The 25,757-nt window shown below is 39.7% G+C and overlaps 1 protein-coding gene across 4 annotated transcripts in view; it reads left to right on the forward strand.

Annotated features, from left to right (window-relative positions):
* kif26ab (kinesin family member 26Ab) overlaps positions 1 to 25,757 on the forward strand; it is a 241,477-nt gene that overhangs the window by 44,905 nt on the left and 170,815 nt on the right. The window contains exon 1 of one of the 4 annotated variants that reach the window (XM_043697540.1): positions 14,149 to 14,541. The exons of the other annotated variants lie outside the window; for them this stretch is intronic. Within the exon in view, the coding sequence (XP_043553475.1) occupies positions 14,518 to 14,541 (24 nt within the window). The 5' untranslated portion in view covers positions 14,149 to 14,517. Of the gene's footprint in view, positions 1 to 14,148; positions 14,542 to 25,757 lie in introns of those variants that run through there. 4 annotated transcript variants of the gene reach the window in all.

A 25,757-nucleotide genomic window follows, 5' to 3' on the forward strand; every position in this document is an offset into this window, starting at 1 on the left:
GGTTCTTCTTAGCCTTCTCTTTAGATCTTTTCTGGCTAACTTATAACTCTCAAGCCCCCTTCACGCCTCATCCTCACATAGGTCTTCCGCTTCCTCTTGACAAGAGCTTCAACTTCTTTAGTAAATCATGGCTACCTCTCTCGACAACTGCCTCCCTACGTGATAGGTATATACTTATCAAGGATCCGGAGTAGCTGTTCCTTGAATAAGCTCCACATTTCAAGTGTGTCTATCCTGCACTGTGTCTACCCCTGCCCATTGCTATTGTAAACATAACCGAATTGTGGTCAGTATTGCCAAAGTACTCACCTACCTCCAAATCTAACACCTGGCCAGGTTCATTCCCCAGTACCTGGGGAATGTGTTGGCCTGTCTATATACTGTGTCAGAAAGCCCTTCTGCACACATTGAACAAAAACTGACCCATCTAAACTACTTGAACTATAGTATTCCCAGTCAATATTGGGGAAGTTAAAGTCACCCATAACAACTACCCTGTTACTCTTGCTCCTATCGAGAATCATCTTTGCTATCCTTTCCTCTACATCTCTGGAACAATTAAGAGGTCTACAGAAAACTCCCAACAGGGTGACCTCTCCTTTTCTGTTTCTAACCTCAGCCCAAACTACCTCAGTGGATGAGTCCTCAAACATTATCTCAGCTGCTGTAATGCTACCCTTGATTAACAATGCCACACCACCCCCTCTTTTACCATCTTCTCTGTTCTTACTGAAACATCTAAATCCTGGAATCTGCAACAACCATTCCTGTCCTTCCTCTAACCATGTCTCTGAAATGGCCACAACATTGAAATCCCAGGCCAACTCATGCTGCAAGTTCACCTACCTTATTCTGGATGCTCCTGGCATTGAAGTACACACATTTCAAACCAACATCCTGTTTGCTGGTGCCCACTTGCAATCGACTTTACCTATCCCTGACCTCACTACCCTCAACCTCCTGTACACTGGAACTACAATTCAGGTTTCCATCCCCCTGCTGCATTGGTTTAAACCCCGCCCCCCCCCAAAGAGCATTAGCAAATTTCTCCCCACCCCCCTGGATATTGGTATCCCTCTGGTTCAGGTGAAGCCCATCCTGTTTGTAGAGGTCCCACCTACCCCAGAAAGAGCTTCAATTATCCAAGAATCTAAATCCCTCCCTCCTGCACCATCTCTGCAGCCACATGTTCAGCTCTGCACTCTCCCTGTTCCTCGCTTCACTAGTACGTGACATGGGCAACAAACCAGAGATAACAACTCTGTTTGTTCTAGCCCTAAGCTTCCACCCTAGCTCCCTGGATTTCTGCCTTAGATCCCCACCTTTCTTCCTACCTATGTCGTTGGTGCCTATGTGGATAACGACTTGGGGCTGCTCCCCCTCCCCCTCAAAGATCCCAAAAACATGATCAGAGACATCATGAACCCTGGCACCTGGGGGGCAATACACCAATCGTGAGTCTCTCTTGTTCCCACAAAACCTCCTATCTGCCCCCCTAATTATGGAGTCCCCAATGACTAAAGCTCTGCTCCTCTTCCCCTTCCCCTCTGAGCAACAGGGACAGACTCTGCGCCAGAGACCTGTGCCCCAGTGTCCCCCCAACAGTATCCATAATGGTATAGTTGTTGTTGAGGGGAACCACCATAGGAGATCCCTGCACTGCCTGCCAGTTCCCTTTCCTACCCCTGACAGTAACCCATTTACCTTCTTCACATGGCTGTGGAGTAACTACCTCCCCTTAACTCTTCTCAATAACCCCCTCTGCCTCCCGAATAATCCGAAGTTCATTCAACTCCAGCTCCAGTTCCCTAACACTGTTCTTGAGGAGCTACAGTTGGGTACACTCCATCCCCACAAATGAAGTCAGCAGGGACACTAGAGGTGACCCTTACCTCCCACATACTGCAGGAGGAACATTCAACTGGCCTAACCTCCACTCTTACTATTCTCCAGCACTTCCTGTTTTTACTTCATATTTTTAACATTCTTAGTATTTTGCTTTTATTTATGTGTTGCTGGCATCCAGTTTTGGCATGGAGATAATGGCAATTTAAAGGGCCACTCTACATATTGTTATTCAAATTACACCTGCTCCTCCCCACCCCTATTGTGTTTGTATACATGTAGTGGGGGAAAGCTTACAATGGTGACAAAAATAGATTGTTTTCAACTTCCACCATCGGATTTTAATACTTGGGATCTCCTGTGGGTGAAAATATTGTTTTAAGAAAGATAGTTGGCCTCAATTATCACCTGACCAGACTAAGCCAAGCTTCATGAAACATAGTCAGAACAGATACTAACATATCACTGAAACCAGTCACTCAGATCTGTGCCACTTGTTTCATGGGCATACAAACATACAAATTAGCAGCAACATTGGCTCTTTGGCCCCTTGAACCAGTTAACATTCTGTAATACCAGTTAATTGAATTACTCCACAGCCCTGCCTACCTCCGAAAATCCTTCACCGCCTTGCTTATCAGGAATCTATGTATCTCTGCCTTACAAAGCACTCAAAGACCCTTCTTTCACTGCCTTTTGAGAAAGAGAGTTCCAATGACTCAGCATCCTTGATGAGAAAGCATTTCAAGGTTTGTGTAAAGATTTGTAAACATACCCACAACCATGATGAGAAAGCATTTATCCTCATCCCTGTTTTAGGTGGGTTGAGTTCTGAAGAAGTGTCACTGGACCTGAAACCTTAACTCTACTTTCGCTCCACAGATGCTGCAATAATTGTTGAGGTTGTCCAGCAATTTTTGTTTTTAGTTTCAGATTTCCAACATCTGCAGCTCTTTATGTTTTTCAGAGAGGACGATGATTGACTCTCAATAGCACAACCAGAAGGCTCACTTTCTCTTACTGTGTTTCCATCCTTCAACCACTTGGAAAACAGTGCCTGGTGAACAGCTAATTAAAAACATATCCATTCACTGAGAGCTCAAATATATCCACAAACAGTTTACAGATCATTATTTAAATAAGCGTGGGCTGAGGTTAAACCTAACACTTCAAGAACTCGAAAGATGTTTGAAACTACATCTCCTTAATCTTCCTTTTTGCAATGCATGCTCTCTTCTTTTTAAATACCATACTTGTGTTTGTGTGTGTCTTTGATGCTCTAGGTGTTAGTTTGGTTTAGCAAGTCTCAAAATTCCTCTGTCTTTCATTCCAGAAAACCTATTATTTCTCTGCAATTTTGAATTGTGATATACATCTTAATTGAGGTGGAAGGTAGCTGCCTGCTAAAAATAAATAAAAATCCTTGTTGTGGGCAGCTGAGAGAGTTAAAAAGAGGGGAATTGGTCCACCCTTCCTCACCTGGTCATTACATCACTCAACACGATGGATTTGGTGGGGAATGATATTAATTATCTCATGGTATATTGCTTCATGTTTCGTTCCACAAAGATTTAGTTTACAGGCACAGCAATTGATGAAGAAGCCAAATGAAATTTGTCATTTATTGCAAGGGGAATGGAACATAAAGGGAAGTTTTGTTGCAGTTGTGCAGAGTGTAGGTGTGACTACTTTTGGAGTCTCTGTTCTTGAGCAAACAAATAATTACAGTAAAAACAGTTCATAGAAGATTCATGTGACTGATTTCTGGGGTGCAGGGATTACCTTAACAGGAAAATTTTGATCTTTATCTATTGGAGTTTAAGAAGAATGAAAAATTATTTAATTGAAACATGCAAGGTCCTGAGGAGGCCCTCCCCTATCAGCTTTCCGTAGAGACCACTCTTACCTTAACAGGAAAATTTTGATCTTTATCTATTGGAGTTTAAGAAGAATGAAAAATTATTTAATTGAAACATGCAAGGTCCTGAGGAGGTTTGACAGGGCTAAAAGAATATTTCCCCACATAGGAGTGACTGTAAATAGGGGACACAGGGTGTAATTTGTCCAGCCCCAAACAACATTGGCAATAGTGACACTATGTTGGTAAAATATAGTGAGAAAAATAAGATTCTCAATGTCGACAGAAAAAGTCAATTTTCCGCCCAAACTTTTAATGACCAGATGAGAATCTTGCCAATGACGAGCAAGAGGCCTATTTTCATGCATTAACATCCCACTATTTATGTGTGGTTTGATAATTGATCAGGCAGTAGAGGGAAACCATGTAGCAATGGTTCCTGACCTGAAATTCTGAGTAGGCATCTGGTGGCGCCAACTCACCCGCTTGATTCTCTCCATCTTGACCAGCATTCACAGACAGTCTAGGTCATGATCCATTGATAGTGATTGCCTGCACTATCTATCCATTGGAATTGTCTTCTGCAAGCACCAGCTTCACCACATCATCCTGGCAAATTTGGGACTTAACTTTCATGCAGTCCTGTACTTTAGTCTAATAATTGGAGCTCACCAACAATTTTCGTTGCTAAAAATCACACAACACCAGGTTATAGTCCAGTAGGTTTAATTGGAAGGACACTAGCTTTTGGAGTGGCGCTCCTTCATCAGGTGATTCCAATTAAACCTGTTGGACTATAACCTGGTGTTGTGTGATTTTTAACTTTGTACACCCCAGTCCAACACCGGCATCTCCAAATCTTACGTTGCAGTTTTGTTACCATGCTGTTTTGCATGTCAGGATGGGCACCCATCTCATGCATCAGAATAAGGAGCATTCTAAGTGCACACTGCTTTCCAACTGCACATTCTTTTGCACCACTTGAATGCTCACAGTATCTTCACAATGTCTTGCCCTTTAGCACAGACAGCTAGCCAAGCAGCTTGTCATGATGCACTGCAATGAACTGTCAAGGGGTAGTAGTCAGATCGCTGGTCCTTTTTACAGTTAATAAAAGTGTCCCGAGTGAGTAAGAAGCACAAGAGGACAGAAAGGGGGGTGAGAGCCATTGAGGAAAGATACTGCATGTGGTATTGTGTATTGGTAGGACATTAGCCTTGGCAGAAGGTGGGTGCATTGCCAGAGTTGGAGTAAGTGTGAGGAAGAAGACAGAAGATGGTGACGTTTAGCTGTGGAGTTAGAACATCATTTACCTTTTATAAAGTATTACTGAATTCTCCTCCAGACTGTGAACACTCCATTGGTCAAAGTGACTAATTCAGACCAGGGTGACAAGGTTTGACATAGTGTACAGCTGGGTTTGGAATATGGTGCCTTTGTGTGAACAGTGAGCATTTTGCCACTGGTGAGCAGAAGATTGTGTGAAGGTCCTACCATGGATGCATAGTGTATACGTAATGTGGACAATTCTGTGAGATAATTCACTAGAGATAAACCTCTGTAAAACTCCATGAAATTGACACTTGCTAAAATGCAGCCCACAGTTTGAAAGTAAGGAGTCTTCCATTTAAAATGAGAACTTTTTTCCCCTCTCAGGCAGTCATTAAGCTACGGAATTCTCACTGGAAAACAATGGAAGTTGAATATTTTAAGGCTGAGTTTCATAGATTCCCGATTGACAAGAGAGCTTAAAGGGTATATGAGGCAGGTAAATAATTAGGGTTGAGGCCACGATCAGATCAGACACAATGTTATTAAAAGGTGGAGCAGGTTTGATGGGCAGAATGATTTAATCCTACTCTTAATTTGTGTTTTGTATGTGCAAATGTATATATGTCCCAGCAGTAATCATGTCGCTGACTTCATATTCTTCATATTGAAATATCCTTGCAGCACACAATTTCTGTTGGACAATAGAAGTACTCTGTTTAAACTGATAGAGACCTGATTTACTAAATGCTATATTGTTCCTTTCATACAGAAGCATATTGAAATGAAAAAAATGTGCCCAACATAATCATTGTCAATTGTATCTCCGCAATCTTTCAGCATGTTTGATATTGCTAGGTGGTTGTGAAATCTCATTCTACTTTAAATCTTTATATGGGATGTATTAAATCTACTACCTCTGGAAGCTGTTATATCTCTGGATTTTTTACTTTGGGAGGTATGTTTACAGGGTCCAGTATCTCAGAGTACCCCTGTAGGTGAGTGCTTATTCCGTCTGATCTCGAGTCCATTTGTATCTGTCCAGTATCCAGGTGATTTGTATTGAGTCCGGACATGTGCCTCACATTTGGCTAAACTTGACTTTGAAGAGAACTAGAATAAACAAGCTACTAGATTGGAGTTTAATCTGGAAGCTGCCAAAACAGACATGTTAAATAGTAAATGGATAAGTAAACAGCCGCAATAGCATATTGTTTAACTGATTCTCCATGCAAGATGAAAAAAAGCATTTGTACTGATTACTGAATTGTAAAGTATACGAGACTGATAAAATGCTTCCACGAAAAGTGTTAGGACAAAGGAATTTAAATGTGCCTCATTAAATTTTCAACAAACTGTCAATCAAATATATTTACAAATTAAGCCTTGGCAATCTGAGGGAAATCGTTTACATTTACATAGCGAGAGTGGTTAGGACTTGGAATCCACTGAGTGTGTGGCAGAGGCAGATTTAATTGAGGCTTTCAAATGAAATTGAATAATTATTTCAGGGAAAAAGAAATTGCAGGCTACAGGGAAAATGCATGGGAATGGGAATAGATATGTTGCCCTTCCAGAGAGTTTACTCAGGCATGACAGGTTGAATGGACACTTCCTGCGTTGTAACAACTCTGTGATTACATGATTCTATGAAGTAAAAGTATGAGACCTGGAATTAATCATTTGGTCCTTCCCTCTCTGTCTAATGCTGCTTTTTGATTCATGGATCCATACTTGAACCCAATGGTAGATTTTAACTTGAAGCAAATGGATGGAAAATTTGATATTGTGGATGGGCTCTCCATTATTCACCCACCTCTCTAGTAACTTCTACAGATCAGAATATCAGTCAAAATGTATGTTGCTGTGTCAATGGTAAAGTTGAATTTTACTCCAAGTATTTCAAATTTTGCATTCAAAACCTACATTTTTCAACTAAAAGAGTAAACAAGAGATAAATCAAACATAATTATCATGAGAGGCAAATACTTAAAAATCCATTTCTAATGGCCTGACCATTTTTTTTCCAATTCATTTTCCTAAAATGACATTTTCCTGTCAAATTTTAGTTTTGTTTCGAATTCGTCTTCTACCTTAATGTGTGGCATTAAAATGCCTCAGTGGCTTACTGCAATTCCAAAGGGTGGAAGTTTTGCCAGACTATCATCTCATTCATCTTCAGCCAGTTTCCTGAAAACTGAACTGAGGCTTACATAGGCTTTAGCTGTGGGAACATGAGGATAAAGTGCGACTTAATAATTCTTAAGCAGGAAGCAACATTTATTGCAGGCTGCACAATATCAAGTGAAGTACTGTTGGGAGCAACCCATGCTGAAGGCTATGAACACAGTGCACTGTGCTCTCAAGCAATTAAGGAGAACTCTTATAAATTAATTGCTTATTTTATGTATGTTTTAATTAATAGGTCTCATTTCTGCCAGGTCTGCAAATTATTAAATTCCTTAATTTTACATTTTCAAAAAATATATCACTGGACACTTGAAAAGACACATAATTAAAAGCTGGGTATATTTATAACAAAGTGATGATAACCTAATAGCACATCTGCATTGCTTTAGGACATGAATCTGCAATGTTTTACCAATGCTATACAAATTGCTCTGTTCAGACTGTTGTTGATAGCACTGTGGTTCAAACAACAGGAAAAATGACTTTGTTTATGTTTCTTTGATTTGTGCTCCACAGATAGTGAGGTACAATATTGATACTCTTAATTTTGCTCTGATAGGGAGGGTTAGGGGAAAGAACAAGAATGTGAAAAGGGTCATTATTTTTCAAGCTGTCTGTTTTACTTCTTGAACATGGATATGTTTTATTGCACATACAAGCAAAGGGAACCAAATATATTCTAGAATAATGCATACAAATAGAAACAAGTAACTCAATAAAATACATGATATGTACATTTGTATTATGTCTCAAGATGTATTTAAGACATTTAAGGTAGTTAGCTACAAAAACATTGTTCATAACAAAATAGGGTTTCAGATGCAACCTCAACAATTATTGCCTGGGGATCCATGTTTTAACTAGTCTGCCTTTGATGTCCTTGTTACCAGAAAAAGCTTTTACAGCCTCTCATCACAGCCATTCCCAGTGGTCTGTTTCCAATCATCAGTTGCGATAGTCCAAGGGGTGTAGATTTGAATGAGGTGAACAACTGGTTTAGCCATCTATTGCCAGATTTGACAGGACCACATGAAGCACTCAGAAACTCTCTTCTCTGTCACATTGCTCACTGGTCCAAAATGATCCTCGTTTCTGTTTTCTACATTCTTGATGTTGTTTCTTAAAACTGATTTTGTTGCCTAATCTTTCACAATCTCTCTTCAGATCAATATTCATCACTTGCTTCACCTCCTTATAGTGCCTTGAGACATTTATTTACTAAAAAAAACTTTACCAGGTGAAAGGGTCTCTGGTGTGGCTGCACTAATTCTCCTTTATTGTTTTTCAAAAACAAACTTCAAAAGGACATTTATTTTCTATTCTAAAAACATTACACTAAAGCAAGTCATTTTTGCTTGTATGGATAATTGGATTAATAACTTGCATAACTTTAAAAAATACTAACGCAAAAGATAGTGTGGTTGATCTCATGGTTAACCTAAGATTAAGAGAGATAATCTTTTCTGAGCAAAATTGATAAAGAGAAGGAAAGGTGGATTAAAAGTAACAAAGGTTGAAGAGATGGCATTGGAAATAAAATGTGTGGCACATCTCTGATGATGGTCGGAGGGATATCACTGAGGCCAAAGGTCTGGTTGGAGCTCTGAGAGTGGGGAATCTGACACAAAATAGTGGGAATACCACTTAATGGTGGTCATAACTGTCAGACAGAATGAAACAATTTGCAGAGATTGTTAACCAAGATCATTAAAACCAGAGGTATACACAGTGGCTTTTGTTAGCTTCATTCCTCCACTCTACGTTTCTGATTTTATTGCACTGAAGTTCACAGATCATTTGCTCCACAGGCTTACCCAATTGATTAATCTATGGGTTTCAAATACCCGCTATCTTGCTCCTTACTGTCTGTACCCCCCATGGGCTATCATTTGCATTTTATAGCTTCTTTGCTCCCTCTGCAGAGTACTTCCCCCACAGCTTTTTACACTTTGTAGTTGTTTTTACAATTTCACGCCATTGGCTTATATTTATTCTTTGTTCTCCACTGATCAGGAATCTTGTTACAGGAGACTGTCTCCATTTTCAGCATGTTTATACAAAGATTCTGCAATGTGTTAAACCTGAACTATCACAGATCACAGCGATTTATAAATGTGACATTGATTTCAGATCATCAGGAGCAACTATTGTTTGAATGTTGTAACTTTGAACTAGTAAAACAGACTTGACTATCCCAAATTTGATTCCAGTCTGAAACTTATAAAAGTGCCAGAGAAACTCAGCAGGTTATACAGTTATAGAGCTGTACAGCACAGAAACAGACTCTTCAGTTCAACTTGCCCATGTCGACCAGATATCCTAAATTAATCTAGTCCCATTTGCCAGTATTTGGCCCATATCCCTCTAAACCCTTCCTATTTGTATACCCATCTAGATGTCTTTTAAATGTTGTAATTGTACTAACCTGCACCACTTCTTCTGGCACCTCGTTCAACACTCTCTGTGTGAAAAAGTTGCCCCTTAGGTCCCTTTTTAATCTTGCTCCCTCACCTTAAACCTATACCCTCTAGTTTTGGACTCCCCTATCCTGGGGAAAAGACCTTGGCTATTTAGCCTATCCATGCCCCTCATGATTTTATAAACTTCTATAAAATCACCCCTCTGCCTCTGGTGCTCCAGGGAAAATGGCCCCAGTCTATTCAGCCTCACTGTGTAGCTCAAACCCTCTAACCCTGGCAACATCCCGGCTCGTAAACTTCCCACTCACTCTTGAGCTGACCCCCGAGAGTAGGTGGGTGCCAAAATCAGTAATACACCAATCAGATCTAGCTAAATAATTAAGGGTCAGTTGGACTTGTCAAAAGCCCAGTTGACTCTAATATTACCCTGCCCATACCAAACCTCCCCCATCCAATGCCCTTACTTTACTGAGTCTGAGGATTCATGGAGCCTTTTTTCTGGACTGGTTGTGGTCCTGGCGGTACCCACTGCTGAGCTCAGGTACTGCAAGGATTGTTGCAGCAGTGGGTCAAGCAGATTGGTCATCAACTCGAGAGGGTATGACATCTTCCCACTGATGGGTGAACATAGTACTCTGCACTAACTGTGCTGGTCCACAGTCACTATGACTACATGCAGACTTGTTTGGAGTCTCTCAGCTGGCCCCAAAATTTCTTTCCAGTGTAAGGGGGCAGGGAGCAAGCCATTTTTACCCCTGAAATCTTCTGCACTGACTGTCAAACCATCATTCGACTGTGTTTGTGGCTTTGTGAGTTACAATGTGTCTTGAGTGAGACAGATTCATGCCTAAGTTAGTAGCAGCATTGAGAATTCCTTCAGAATCTCCCTAACATGTGCTGTCACATCCGATTTGTCCAGGATGGAGTCCTTGTTTACGATGAAGGCTTGAAATTGCTACAATTGCCTTTATTCTTGTTGAACATCGGTTTGATGCTTTCCAAGTAATATCTATGTTCTAACCACTAACTCCATTTCTCTGGCTGGTTAGGCCACTATTGGAATACTATGTGCAATTATGGGCTCCCTGTTATAGGAAGAATGATGTGAAACTTGAAAGAATTCAGAAAAGATTTACAAAAATGTTGCCAGGGTTTGAGCTATAGGGAGAGACTGACTAGGCCAGGGGTATTTTTCCTGAGTGTCAGAAGCTGAGAGGTGACCTCATAGAGGTTTATAAAATCACGAGGGGCATGGATAGCGTAAATAGACAAAGTCTTTTTCCTGGGGTGGAGAGTGCAAAACTAGAGGGTTTAAAGTGAGAGGGGAAAGATTTAAAAGGGAATTAAGGGGTAACTTTTTGACGCACAGGGTAGTGCATATATGGAATGAGTTGCCAGATGAAGTGGTGGAGGCTGGTACAATTGCAACATTTAAAGGGCATCTGGAAGGGTAAATGACTAGGAAGGTTTAGAGGGATATGGACAAAATGCTGGCAATGGAACCAGATTTTTTAGGATATCTGGTCAGCATGGACGAGTTGGACCGAAGGGTCTGTTTCCGTGCTGTTTTGCTTGAATGACTTTATCACTCAATGGTAACTGTCTGAGTTTGAACCAAGCAGTTTGCAAACCTGCCATCACTTTTAACTCCCACAGAAGGAGTTTTCAACCACCAGATAACACAGTGGCACAGCACCAATGGCCTGGGTTCGATTCTAGCCTTGGGTGACTGTCTGTGTGGAGTTTGTATGTTCTCCCTTTTTCTGTGTGGGTTTTCTCTGGATGCTCTGGTTTCCTCCCATTGTCCAAAGACATGCAGGTTACGTGAATTGGCCATGCTAAGTTACCCATGTTGTCCATTGATTTGCAGGCTAGATGGATTAGCCATGGTGAATATGGGATAAAGGGGATAGGATGCTCTTCAGAGTGTTGGTGCAGACTTGATGGGCCAAACGGCCTCTATCTGCCCTGTAGGATTCTACATTCACCCTATTGCTAAGACTATATACTTCCCTCTACATAACCAACTAACTCAGTTTCTGCCTCAGTTTATCTGCTTCTGAAACTCTCCTCCATTGATTTGCAGGCTAGATGGATTAGCCATGGTGAATATGGGATAAAGGGGATAGGATGCTCTTCAGAGTGTTGGTGCAGACTTGATGGGCCAAACGGCCTCTATCTGCCCTGTAGGATTCTACATTCACCCTATTGCTAAGACTATATACTTCCCTCTACGTAACCAACTAACTCAGTTTCTGCCTCAGTTTATCTGCTTCTGAAACTCTCCTCCACATATTTGTTATTTCCAGACTTGCCTATTGTAATGGACACCTGAGCAGCCTCCCATGTTCTATCCTTCAGAAACTTGAGACAATCCAAACCTCCACTGCACTGACCTAGCTGTCAACAAATTCCATTCACTCATTGTTCCTCTTCTAGCTAGCTCCTGGATAAGCAATTACTTGATTTTGAAGTCCTCATTCTTGTTTTGAAACTTTTCCATCCTAACCCTTCCTTATCTCTATAACCTTCTCCAACCTCAACCTTCGCGATACCTTTTCTGGCATTTTCAATGTAGCAAATTTTAATTGCTTCTCAACTGACACTAGACCTTAAGTTGCCAAAGTCTTAAGCTCTGGAACTCCTTCTAAAGCCTCTACACAACTCTAACTCATTTGTCTCCTTTAAGAGTCCTTAGAACCTACCTTTGCAATTAAACTTTTGACCATCTGCCATAATGCGTCCTGATGTGGTGCAGTGTTTAACTTTACTAAGGCACTATATAAATTAAGGAGCATTTAATGACAGCTGCACTCTCTGGCAACAAATGAACATGTATGGTGAAGCTAAGTAGCCATCCAGTTAATGCTGCTGTGCTTGATTAGTGCAGGATAAACATCACATGGCTTACACATGTTGCTGAAAACAAGAATAGCAGAGTTTAAGGCACTGTAATGTGTACCCCCCCAACTCCCAAGAAAACGTAGAGCCTTATTTGACCCATAGTAATGTACAGATAGACACTTTGGAGAATAGTATATTGCTATTACTGAACCATAACACAATTTAGTAAACCTTAAGGGAATGTATTGCGACACTATAAACCTTAGTGCGGTTGAACTTCAGGACATTTATATCCTCCAGACAGCTGATAATGGGAATTCCTCCCTTAGTCTTTCTCATTGACTGGCTATCGTCTGTCACTACGCTGACAAAAAGGCTTAATGTAATCTATTCAGTCTTTCTGTACTCCTTGCAATTCATCTAAAATTAGTCCTTATGTTTTGGCTGTATGCTTTCTGTGTGGCCATCCCTAAAATGTAGAATTTGTCTTTAGGCATTTGGCTGAGTTGAGGTTAAACTAAGTTTTGTTTCTGGTGCTGAGGTGATAAGGTCTAATCATCTCAGAATTTCCCCTCCCACCCTGCTCTCCTGCTGGATAGGTGGCTTTCATTTCCTGTGTGTGATTTGTTTTTTTAGGGTTTTCATTTTGGACTTTGCATCAGCAACAGGAAATGAGCGTAGAACTTTTGAAAGGGTGGATAAAAATGTGCTAAAACCAGTTTACAAGTGTAATACATAATGTGTTGTCACAATCAGTTTAAAGGAAAATTGTGATAAGGTGGTTGTCAGCAGTTATGTAATCTTATGTAATCTTTTTGTAATTCAGTCCATAAAAATAGGCACCACCTTAATAATTTAGGTTGAGATCACCTCTGTTTTTTAATTTTGAAAATTTTCCTATTAGTTGGTCTGAATGTTTTTCTCCACCCACCCCCATCACAACCTCTGATCTGGTATATGTGTTGAACAATCATTTACAATTTTCAATGCAAAGTGGACTTGTAAATTATTTGAATGAAATGTATTGGTGCTAATGCGAAAAAAAAAACTGACATCTGTCATTCAGTTTTGAGACTGTTGCTTGCTATGTAGATTTGAATGTTTCCTCCCAGTGGCATTCAAGAACTGATCCCAGATTCTTTGACAATTTAGTAGCAGGCTTAATCACTTTGTGCAACACAATGTGGCAAAAAGGCCAAATTGATCATCAAAGAAAGTCAAGTTTGTCAAAGAAACTTCCCTCATGATGTCATTTCCTTTGTGTGATTAAGTGGAATAGTCATTTAAAATGTCTTATACTTGAAAGACACTGCACCATTGTTATGTACTGCCTTGGACTTAAAGACCTTTTTTTGCAAACACAAAGAGGTGTCGTATTTCTAGTGCAGCCTAAATTTGTAGGCTGTGATTTTGGAGTTCCCGTTTAAGAACACTGACATGGGAACAAAGCGTTAGAGGAAATTCTGTTTCCACTGAGGTCTGGGACTGCAGTGTGCAATTGTTTTAAGTTAACAGCGAACTTGAAATGAAAAGAATTTCCTCTAACACATGATAGGTTTTCCTAGGTTTGGCAAAGTTGCTGGGATCTATGCAGCAGGCAATTTTCTTTCCTGATCCTATTTTGCAAATCAGGAAAACCACGAGGTCATAATTGGACACACCCAGACTTGTTTGTCAAAATGTCTCAAGGTCCTTTACAGGGCGAGTAGATATTGAGGAAGAAGGAACTAAGGGAAACATGGCAAAAATGAAGCAATTTTTAAGAAGCCTTTTGAGAAAAGGAAGGTGGGAGCAAGGCAAAAGGTTTAGGAAAAAGATTTTCTGAAACAAGAAGGAAAAAATGCTGGCAAAAGAAAGGAGAGTCCCCAGCTGATTTAAAATGTCTCTGAGCTACGATACAGGGGAAAAAGGTGTTAAATGTTGAAGCATGACCATGGAGGTAATTGAAGATGAAGTATTTAAACTTGGTGTATGATGAGGACTTTGGCAATGTTGTGCAGGACAGAGGTGGGATGCAGCACTCTGGATGAATTGGGCCTGTACTTGAATAGTCAGTGAGGAAACTGTTTCAAAAAGAAGAGCCTCGAGAGGATGAAGATTTGGACCACAGCTTTGGTAATGGACTAGATGACTTAGGGAAATAAGTGATTAGCTTTTAAAAGCTGAAAGCAAAGAATTTTGTTGTCTACCAGATATGATCACAAAAAACAAAAAGTTTTATTTCAGCTGAAGCTGTCCTTATGACTACGATGAAGCAAAAATATTGAAAGTTCATACCTGCTCGTTTTATGGAATATAGCTGTCACCTTTGAACTTTAAGACTACAGGGGCAGTTAGTAGTGAATGTTTAATTAGCAGCTTTGGATGCTTGCAGTGTTGTAGAACATCAATAGATTGCCATTGCTATTTGGCCTTCTGTCAATTCACATACAACCACTGAGTTGTGACTTGAATATTTCCCAAAACTAAGGGTTGGAAATCATTATGAACTAATATTTTGATACGGTGGTAATTCAATAGTTCCAGCAGATTTATTATTAAGACAACATGTAAATTTGTAATAATCTGGACAAACTTAGAAAGCTGAATATCTTTGATTTTTCCGCATACATGGGAGAGTGGAAGACCGACAAATTAGATACTATTCAAAGTTTTGGAGCTCCTATAAAGAGTCATTGCAGAGGATTGTGTGAGGGGTGTGGTTGGGGATATGGAGAGAGTTACTCAATGTGGCCAATTAAGTAGAGACATTGTTAGGAACTCTCAGGCCATGTGTTATTTCAGTTCTGGATAGCCTGATGGCAAACTGGTGACAAATGTGCAGAGAAGACAAAGACATATTAGCTCAGGAACATCAAATACAGATCACAGTCTGGACTCTTGCAGATAACAATGAATGGATCATTTTGGCCTTCTTCTGAATGGTCTGTTTTTGTCACACCAAGTTTCCTTCTTAGAGGTTGGGTGGTAAGAAAGTGGTGACCCTACCACCCAGATCATCCAGAACTCCCAGCTTTGTAAGATGGTAGAGTGCTTGATCTGCACCTATAGCTGCAAGAGTCCTTATTGACAGCATGGCATTAAGGAAAATCTTCTCTTAATCCTGGGTACTTACTCAATGTAGGAGTAGAGATTCCCATGTAACATGTTCAAATGCTGTCTAAAGTGCTGGGATTGCTGACCAACATATTCTTCAGGCTGATGTAGTGACATGGAGATTGCTTATCTTGTTTCAGAGACACTTTAAGGATTAGGTTAACTAAAGTGTTCTACCTAGTTTGTTTAACAAGCCTATCTCCCTGCCTTTGTCCCGATACTGCTAAAAATGCTCAGTTAAGTTTGTCACTTAGATTGCATTTTGGAGGGTTTTGATTCAAGTGGTAGGGATGAGCCTGGCTTTGTCATCAGTACTCTGATGAGTAAACAGTATCATGTTTTTAGGTTGCTCTGATCTTTGAGCTTCCTAAGGCTTTAGGAAACTGGGCAGGCTGATAAGAGAAATTGTACCCTCGGGACACATAGTCCCAGCGAGCAAATAAATCATGCCTTTCAGGCTTGATGTAAATCATGGTGAAAATTAGTTGTTGGCTTTGTGTTGGATTAATCTTCATTAGATGCAAGTCTGTCTTGATTGGACTCAGATGAATATCTGTTTGGATTGTTCAAAGCTAACACTTACGAACTTTAAAAAAAAGTATCCAGTCTCTTAAAGTATTCAGGTTAGTCTTCATGTACTTTTAGCTTGCCATAACATTTTTAACATTGACATTGAAAGTTTTCAGCAAATGCGAATTGTAAAATAAGCTAAGACAAGCCTCAAAACTGTCCTTTGTATAAATAATACACAGCCTCTTGGCATGTGTTGTTTGATATTCCATTGCTCAGTTTAGATGTGAAATATTTATTCAGTATTACCTGTGATTTCAAAATGTGTGTGAATGACATATTCCAATATCTGTTCTGGACAGGAATCAATAAAATAATTCCATGTATCCTTATGTTATTGAATTAAGCCATTTTATTCTCAACCATTGCTCTGTTGTTAGAAAGACTAGTGTTCTTTTGTCAGAGAGCACTTGTTGAGGTTTGGTTCCATTTGGTTGATTTGTCAGTTGGCTGCTCGCTTTTCTGATTCACACTGAGGACAGGTTCCTTTCTAATTATCAGGATTAAGTGATGTGATGCTTTACAAGTGTTCATTTGCTTAAGGATCTGACACTTTTTTAGTATTTGCAGATGTTTTTCAGCTGACTGTGAGACCTGGTAAGGTTTTGTCATTAGCCACTCTCCAGGTAGTTTGTGCAGAAAATAAACAAAAATTAAGATAGTTACCACACATAAACAATACTTGGGGGTGGGGTCTTCAGTAAAGCAGTGCAATAAACCTTTGAATTCCAAACTGCCGAGAGGAAGTGTAATTCCTCTTCAGGATGTTGTTATACTGTTACAATTCCTTTTCCTGTTTTTAACAACTTGCGGCAGTTCACTAGTCATTGTTTTTAGTCATATTTGTCATTCAGAGATGTAAAGCTATACTTTTATTTGCTTTGTGGAGTATCTTAACTATTTCAGAGTAATGAATCTGCAACAGCTACAAACAAAAGAAAACTCATGTATTTTATTTTGTAAAATCTTCTCCTTTCTATGTTTTTCCCTTTGTTCCTCTCAGAAAGGTGGTGACTAATGCAGTGCATGAACAAATTCCATGACAGCAATTATAATTTGATTTCACATCCAACTTGCATTTTTTAATATGTAAGTCATTGTGCTAATGGGCTATTTGGCTGTTAAAAGTATTGTAGGGAATTCTCATTCTGCATCCACTCTACGTTTGCATACTGACAGTCTTGGTAGAGATCAGTGACAATTTTAAGAATCCTGGCTAGTATAGTTTTCCAAGTCAAGTCCAGGGACTTCCTTCATTTTCAAAAGAATGTAAATTCAGAACTTGGTTGCTTGACTATCATCACAAGTTTCTTTCAGGTGAACTGTTGAATATCTCTTCCAGGAGATCAAATATTTATTATACCACTCTGCACATTATTATTGGCATTATCCCTTCACATTATTGTTTGAAGAATACTCACGTGTAAAAGTAAAATCACCCCAGTCCTACCAGAACATTGGACTCCTCTCTCATTAGAGACAACTGGTGATGGTCGAACCTGAGGGTCACTATGCCTCAAGCGAAGAGAGAGGCTGAGAAGGAAAATCCTTCATAGTAACCTCAGATGGCATGGGAATTGAATCCATCATTCTACAGTGCAAACCACCCATCCAGCCAACTAAGCTCACCAATTTATGTACATGAATGTTGTTTCGGGCTGCATCGTAATGCAGCCTTTTGTGTAAGTGTTTTACATTTCTCTGTATTGGCTTTGGTTCACGTTAACATTTTTGTAACGAGACATGTAAAATCGGAGTGGTATTGTACGTTTTGTTTATTTAATAATTAGGTATCATCTGAATTTTCATTCTTTAGCAAATTTACATTTAGTGATTGCTTTTACTCATTCTTGAGATGTGTGAGAGTTACTGGCAAGTCAACAATTATTACTCATCCTAATTCACTCATTCCTGAACCCTGGCAATCCATGTGGTGATGGTAGATCAACAATGCTAGGCAAAAGTGAGGACTGCAGATGCTGGAAATCAGAGTCTAGATCAGAGTGGTGCTGGAAAAGCACAGCAGGTCAGGCAGCATCCGAGGAGCCAGAAAATCGACGTTTCAGGCAAAAGCCCTTCATCAGGAATGAAGGCTAAGACAAGAGAGACTTATGCATTTGTAAGGGACTCTGGTGATGTGGAAATGGGTGGGAAAGTGGCCCTGAGGCCATGATCATCTTGAATATATTATAACAGCTGCTTTTCATGACAAAGGTTTCTGCAAACATTTTGTTTAAATATAGAAAGTGACAGGGTCAGGTTAATTTAATGTGTTGCAGGAAAAGCATTTTCTGGTGTTGTACTTAACAAGGTATAGTTTAATCCACGTTAGCAACTAGTTCCAGGTTATGTTGATGTGATAGGCACTGTTACAGAGATCTTTGAGGAGGACCAGGTTTCATAATCATTGTATTCTTCTTAACCCCTGCAGATATTGATATAAAGATAAAATATAATGAGCCATATGGTCTGTGACTGCTCGAATTTTCTTAGGAGTCTTGGTGAGCTGCGACAGATGGGGTACTCTTTTGCTGCAGTGATAGAGACAGTGACTGCTTGAATTGGAAGATGGGTGTTGATATGAGCTGGATGCTTGGTTTAGGTGGTGTTTTAGGAGCTGCACTCATCTAAAGACACTATTCCAACACATTCTTGACTTGTGCCTTAGTGAATTGTGGACAAGTTCTGGGAGTCGGGGGTTGCGGTCCAGGTATATTAAAGTTATGATTTTGTACAATTGTTTGTTTTCCAAAAGCCAAAATAAACTCCAAAATATAAGATGTTTCAACACAACCAGACCTCCTAAAGCATTTCACTAAATTACAAATCAGCAAGCAGCTATTCTCCTGCAGTTTACTTCAAATGAATACTAATATAATTCCAAGGATGCAAATGATCATTAAATTATTTCACCCGAGCTGCATTTCAGGTTTTTAACAGCTCAGACCTATTTTAATTATGAACAGTGGTGATGAGCCACAGAAAATTGTTTTTTTTTGTTCAATTAATCCTGAACTATAAAACATTAAATATGTTTAGAAATTGTAGCTCTGGATCATAAACCAGCTTTGCCCACAGGGTACAAATTTCTAAGAGTGCAAATGATTTTGATCTCTCTTCTTACCAACTGCATTATTACTTGAATGTAGTTGATATAATCAGATAAAAATCCTGCATGACTTTACACTCTCATAAGTTGCGAAATGTGAGGACCAGACGAAGCGATTAAGTTGGTTTGTAAATTTTCTAGATAAATGCATTTCTGGATAGCTATCAAATAAATGCAGCAACAAATTTCAAAATCTTAACTTTTCGATGTTTTTTTCTTCTAAAAGAAAATAAATTACAGAGCACTGAGTAGAAAATATTGAAAAGATATTGCAGACCTTAGTTTCCTTCACTAGCTGAGGAGCCTGCACTTAAATTTAAAGGTTCGACTGAAACTCTGGCTGAGATCAATCTTAGCTGAATTGAAAATAAGTGCTGCTGATCCTTGTGATATGGTGTTATACCAGCCTGACCTAATATTTCAGGGAGTCAGTATTTTACATTTTAAATTTGAATAAGTCTTTAATTTATTTCTGATTGGCACTGTGCATTGTAACCATGAGCTTAGCTGGTAGACTCCATAGCAATATACACTGAACACAGCAGGCAGTTGTTTTCAAAACAATGCAGATGAGTTTTGTCCAATTAGAGCCTCAAAGCTTATTTTAAATTGGTGTCACCCTAAAGTATCCTACTGGCTATAGCCGGAATTTAAATGTGGATTAAATGAGTTCCTTGAATTTTTTTTCTGTGTCAGTCATAGCTCTGTTGTAGCTCTTTTCCTTGTGAATCAGAGGATTGTGAGTTCAAGCTCCAATTGGAGACTTAAATCCATAGTTAATTTGGGCCGATACTAGCAGCAGATGTGGTGGTGTAGACAAAACAAGCTGCGACAGAGTCCTGCACTGTAAGTTAGACTAAGGCCCCAAATGTCCTATCAGACTCAAACCTGATGACACTAGAGATAAGCTGTGGAGCTCTAGTCGCTTGGCTAATATTTATACCTCTAGCTAAAGTCGCTAAGAATAGTTGGTTGCTTGTCTCATCAATGTTTGTGGCGCTTAGCTGAGCATAAATTGGGTGGTGAAGTTTCCTTTGTGACAATGGTGACCATGCTTCAAAAACGCTTTATTGGTTGCAAAGTGATTTTGGACATTCTCAGGTTGTGAAAGGTGCCATATAAATGTAAAGTTCTTTCCTTTTCTGGTAACCATGTCAACTTTTATGGCACTCAGTTCCTGAGATTTTCTTCTGGTTTGACATACTTGCAGGTTTATTTTCTGTAATATGTTTTAAAATATCATTCTAGATATTGCAGTTCACTTCACAGCGCTCCTAAGCTTTTACTTTGTGAAAAGAACATTTTGCATTTCTGCAGTAGTATCTCTTATATCCAAATTTCTTTGAGTCATATTGTCTGTTTTTCTCTCAACAATTGCTGACAGACCTGCTGAGTTTTTCCAGCAATTGTAATGCTTCCATTCCAGATTTTCAGCATCTGACAATGTTTGCTTTTATCCAAAAACAAATTACTTCTGTAGCAAGCTCACTGTAGGAAAAAGAGTGGCCAATTTCCATAGGTTCACAGCTTGCAAAGAATAGATGTTCAGGTTGGTGGTGATGGTGGATTTGGGAGGTTAAATTTTAGCTCCAATAACACTAGAAGCATTCTGTTCCCTACTGTATTGTTAAATGTGCCCCTATTGGTTCTTTAATGACTTTCAACAGTTGAAAGAGCCCTTTTTAAACATATCACAAAACGCTGTAACAAGTAGCACACCCTCTGTACTATATCAAATGTCAGCCTGAATGATATGTTGAAATCCTGGAGAGGCATTTGAACCTATAACTCCCCAACATAAGGGGCAAGAGTATTACTGCTGAACCAACAGAATACAATTTTTAGTGAATAAAGTAAATAACTTTTATGAAATCTAATTCTGAAGTTTCCTATTCACTCCATGGAGTGAATAGGAAAAGCTAAGATGGGGGCTTCTCTAAATCACGGAAGTTGCAGCAAAATTGTTTAGTACATTTAGAGTAGATCGGTAGTTCCATTCCTGAAGAGTAATAGCCACTTTAATGTGTGCGACTAGACTTAGTGGTTGTTGTTTAATTACGCCAAACTTCTCTGCCCATTTGTACTTTTCACTGATGTGCAACATTTACTTGATCAATTTACAGCTTCACGGAGGGAGGAAGGAAGTATAAAACTGCATCAGAAGGATAGAAGTTTAGTGGGAATGGGCAACACATTTTGTAACTCTTGATAGCATTTACAACGGAAGTAAGTTAGTTTTCTTATCATTCTAAAGAATAGTGCAACATTAACATGCTATTACTTCTTGAAAATTAGTTCTTGTATAATCTCTTTAGAACAGTTTTTGTTCAGAAATTGCACAATTAGATTCAAATAAAATGCAATTTTGTTGCTTGTGCCTCATCATCAGAACCTTCAGAACAACTTGTATAAAAGATGACAATTTTCCAATATTATAAAGCACTTACATAGACTATAGTCTAATCAGATGCAATTATATTGTTATATCCTAGTCTTCCAACTTCCAAGTGCAAGTAATATTGGAAAAGAATGATTGTCAAGAATAGTGGAAATCCTGTCGTGTACACAAAACTAATTGTGTAAAATGTGATTTCATATAAAATCGCATTTGTGAAAATCAGATTTTTGATAAAATTGGAATTAAACTCAATGCAACAAATTGGTAGGTTATTTGCTTTATCGAAAAGTAATACATTTTCAAAATTAGGTCCCTAGTGAATGTTACTATATTTTCATCTCAGGAAAGGTGTGACATTTGGTTCTTCTCTAAAAGTAGGTTGTCTCTGTACATTGCTGTGACATTCGTGTAAATTTAAGGTCTTCAGTATAATTTCACAACTTTTAAAAGCTTCAGTGATCAATTCTATGATAGAGCCATAGAGTTGTACAGCATGCAAACAGACCCTTTGATCCAGCTCATCCATGCTTACCAGATATCCTAAATTAATCCTGTCCCATTGCCAGCATTTGGCTCGTATCCCTCTGAGCCCTTCCTATTCATTTACCCACCCAGATGCCTTTTAAATGGTTTTCTCCCACAGTCAAAAGATGTGCAAGTTAGGTAGATTGGTCACGCTAAGTTTTTCATAGTGTCTAGGGATGTGTTGGTTAAGTGTGTTAGTCATGGGCAATGCAGGGATCGGGTAGTGGGATGGGTCTAGGTGGGATGCCATTCGGAGGGTTGGTGTTGACTTGTTGGGCCAAATGGCCTGTTTTCACACTATGGGGATTCTATATTGATGATGAAGTGCATAGCTCAGACTCTGGCTATTTTCCCTGGAGTGTTGGAGGCTGAGGGTGAAGTTTGTAAAATCATAAGGGGCATGGATAGGGTGAATAACTAAGGTCTTTTCCTTAGTGCGGGGAAGCCCAAAACTAGAGGGGTAGGGATCAGATGAGAGGGGAAGATATAAAAAGGACATAGATGCAACGTTTTCAAGCAGAGGGTAGTGGGTGTATGGAATGGAGGAGGTGGTGGAAGCTTGTACTGAATTCCATGTTTATTTTGTTATTATATTCCTCATTCCTTTTACTTCAGATATTTTTTGATTCTGTGTTTTAGGCAATTCTCAACCTTAGCAATACATGTCTCAGAAAGCATTCTTACTTTGAAACTCAGTTATGATTCCTAGTGTGTGCATGAATGACCTGAGAAACTTAATCTGATTATTTCAATTGCTGGTTCTAATCTGTACTCCATGATGGCATTGACAGTGACTGGCAAAGTATAGCCACTTACACCAGCAAGAGGCTGGTTCTGGTGCAGGAAGAAGTCTAGATCAGTGACAACTCGCATAGTGAAGCACAGCATCCTGATACAATGTGCCCTGATCAAATCTATGAAACCAACTCACAATTTACACTTCTAGAGTTTGTATAAGGACTTGGAAGAGCACCACCTTTATCTATGGCTGCTTGATATTGCTGCTGAGCCTGTGGCTGTTGTTCTTCTCCCACTGTTCCTCTGACCTAAATAATGAAGTAAAATGCAACACCAATCATAACACTGTTTAATCAGGGTGAGGGAGGCAAAGTCAAAAGAATACCAAAAATGTAGAATGTGCCAGCCAGAATGTTCCACAGCCATCTAAATGAAGTCAGCGGTTAAACTGGCAGCCGGCAGCATTACAGCAAGAGTAGGGAGGTACATTGTTTTAAATCAATTTTAATAGCATCTATTCCCTGTTCCTGCTTGGCACCAGAAGTGAAAATTCATGTATTCACTGTCTTGAGACGCTCGTAGAACATTAAATAATTCAATCGTGCAGCATGTTGAAACCAGTAAGGAGTTGTAATGCAGCCAATTTCATCTGAAATTTGTAATGGACCACCCAGGAAATGCGATGCAAGTTGGAACAAGCTTCAAATGATTAGAAAGAAACCCTCTTATATTCTTAGTATTTGGGGAGTTCATAGATGCCGTTTACAGCTAGAGCTATGGATTTCGGATGATTCTATTCAAGGTTGTTAAACCACATTGACTATATTGGTTTTTGACAGCAACTCACAGTGGACAGTAATTTTAAACATTGTTCAAAGTCTTATTATATGACAATGTGATTTTTATTTAGGACAAGGATCTCAGAACATCAAAATGCAGGTTATAACCAATTATTGCAAATAGGAATGTTATTACTAAATCTAAAAACTAGCACTCGTGAACCAGCAACTTCAAAATAGCCTAAAAGTTGACAACATGAACAGTCCTGATATGAGGAAGATTGTTATATAGAATTTTAAAGAAGCTTTTCGAATAACAGATATCCCTTCAATACCTGCTTTACTGGATAGGAGAAGTAAGTACAGGAAAGTGAATTTAAAGAAAGCTAAGTGTCAATTTTTGGGAATTTTGTGGAGGCTTTCTTTCCATGAGCTCTCGTGGTTTATCTTAATAAGGTGAGCCCACCTCATTATCTAAGCACCATGCCTCAATGGCACCATTCTAGCAATCACCATTGTCAGCACTTTTGGGATTTCTACCATAACTATGATCATGAAGCATGTTAATGCATGCAAATGGCTTCTCACTGCTCAATAACGAGATTCTCATCATGCCGTTCAAATCTTGGGTACAAAATTAGACTTTTTCTTCTTGACCAAGAATCTCATTTTTCCGATCTTGCCATACTTTTCTGTTCAATCCACCATTGCCTATGTCATTGGAAAAGTTCACTCTGTGTACTTCTAGGGAGTTTAACGGTATGGTTTGCTCTGCACATTATTTTAATTTAAATCATAGAAGATCATCCTATTTAACTTTACATCTGACAATGGAGAAATGGGAACTGCCTAAATCTGCTCAATCTGTCTCAAACACTGGTGACCTTTAATACCTTGTAAAGAACTATGTTTCATTGATCGAGTTAAGTTAAAAGGTGTCAGCAGTTTATTTCACCATGTAATATTATAATCAGGCCCAATCCTGTACTCCCCCAATGTCCGTGTATGCCTACATTGGCTATCATGCCTGATTTTCTTTCCTTTCTTGGTTTCATCCTTGCTAACACTCAACACTGGAGACCCCCAGGGGTGGGTACTCCGCCCCCTACTGTACTCACTGTATACCCATGACTACATCGCTAAATGCCAGACTAATGCCATTTACAAGTTCGCTGATGACACCACCATAGTTGATGATGAAACAGACCACAGACTACATGTGGAAGACCTGGAAAAATGGTGCACTGAGAACAACCTAGCTCTCAATGCCAGCAAAGCCAAGGAACTCATTATTGACTTTCGGCGGGATGTTACTCATGCCCTCCTTCACATTAACAGCACAGAGGTGGAACGAGTGGAGTGTCAAGCTTCTGGGAGTGGTCATCCATACTAAGCTTTCTTGGACTCTTCATGTGGATGCACTGGTTACAAAGGTCCAACAATGTCTCTTCTTCGTCAGGCAGCTGAGAAAATTTGGCATGATGGTGAATACTGTTGCCAACTTTTATAGGTGCACCATTGAGAGCATTCTGTCTGCATGTCTCACTACCTGGTATGGCAACTGTACCATTCAAGATTGGAGACGATTACAGAGTGGTGAACTCGGCCCGGACAATCAGAGAGTCCAATCTCCCATCTATAGAATTCATCTACCAGGCCCACTGTCAAGGAAAGGCCGCCAGCATTCTCAAAGATTCATTCCACCTGGCAATGCTTTTCTACAACCTCTACCATCGGGGATTTCTATAACCTCTACCAATGCATTTATTGTATCCATTGCTCCTGATGCGGTCTCCTTTACATTGGGGAGACTGGACGCCTTCTCGCAGAGCGCTTTAGGGGACATCTTCACAACACCCACACCAATCAACCCCAACGCCCCATGGCCGAACATTTCAACTCCCCCTCCCATTCTGCCGAGAACATGCAGGTCCTGGACCTCCTCCATCGCCACACCCTCACCACCCGATGCCTGGAGGAAGAAAGCCTCATCTTCCGCCTCAGAACGTTTCAACCCCCAGGCATCAATGTTGACTTCACTAGTTTCCTCATTTCCCCTCCCCCCACCTTACCCCAGTTCCAATCTTCCAGCTCAGCACCATCCTCCTGACCTGTC

This window comes from Chiloscyllium plagiosum, chromosome 10 (assembly GCF_004010195.1).
Source record: "Chiloscyllium plagiosum isolate BGI_BamShark_2017 chromosome 10, ASM401019v2, whole genome shotgun sequence".
NCBI classification, from domain to species: Eukaryota; Metazoa; Chordata; class Chondrichthyes; order Orectolobiformes; family Hemiscylliidae; genus Chiloscyllium; species Chiloscyllium plagiosum.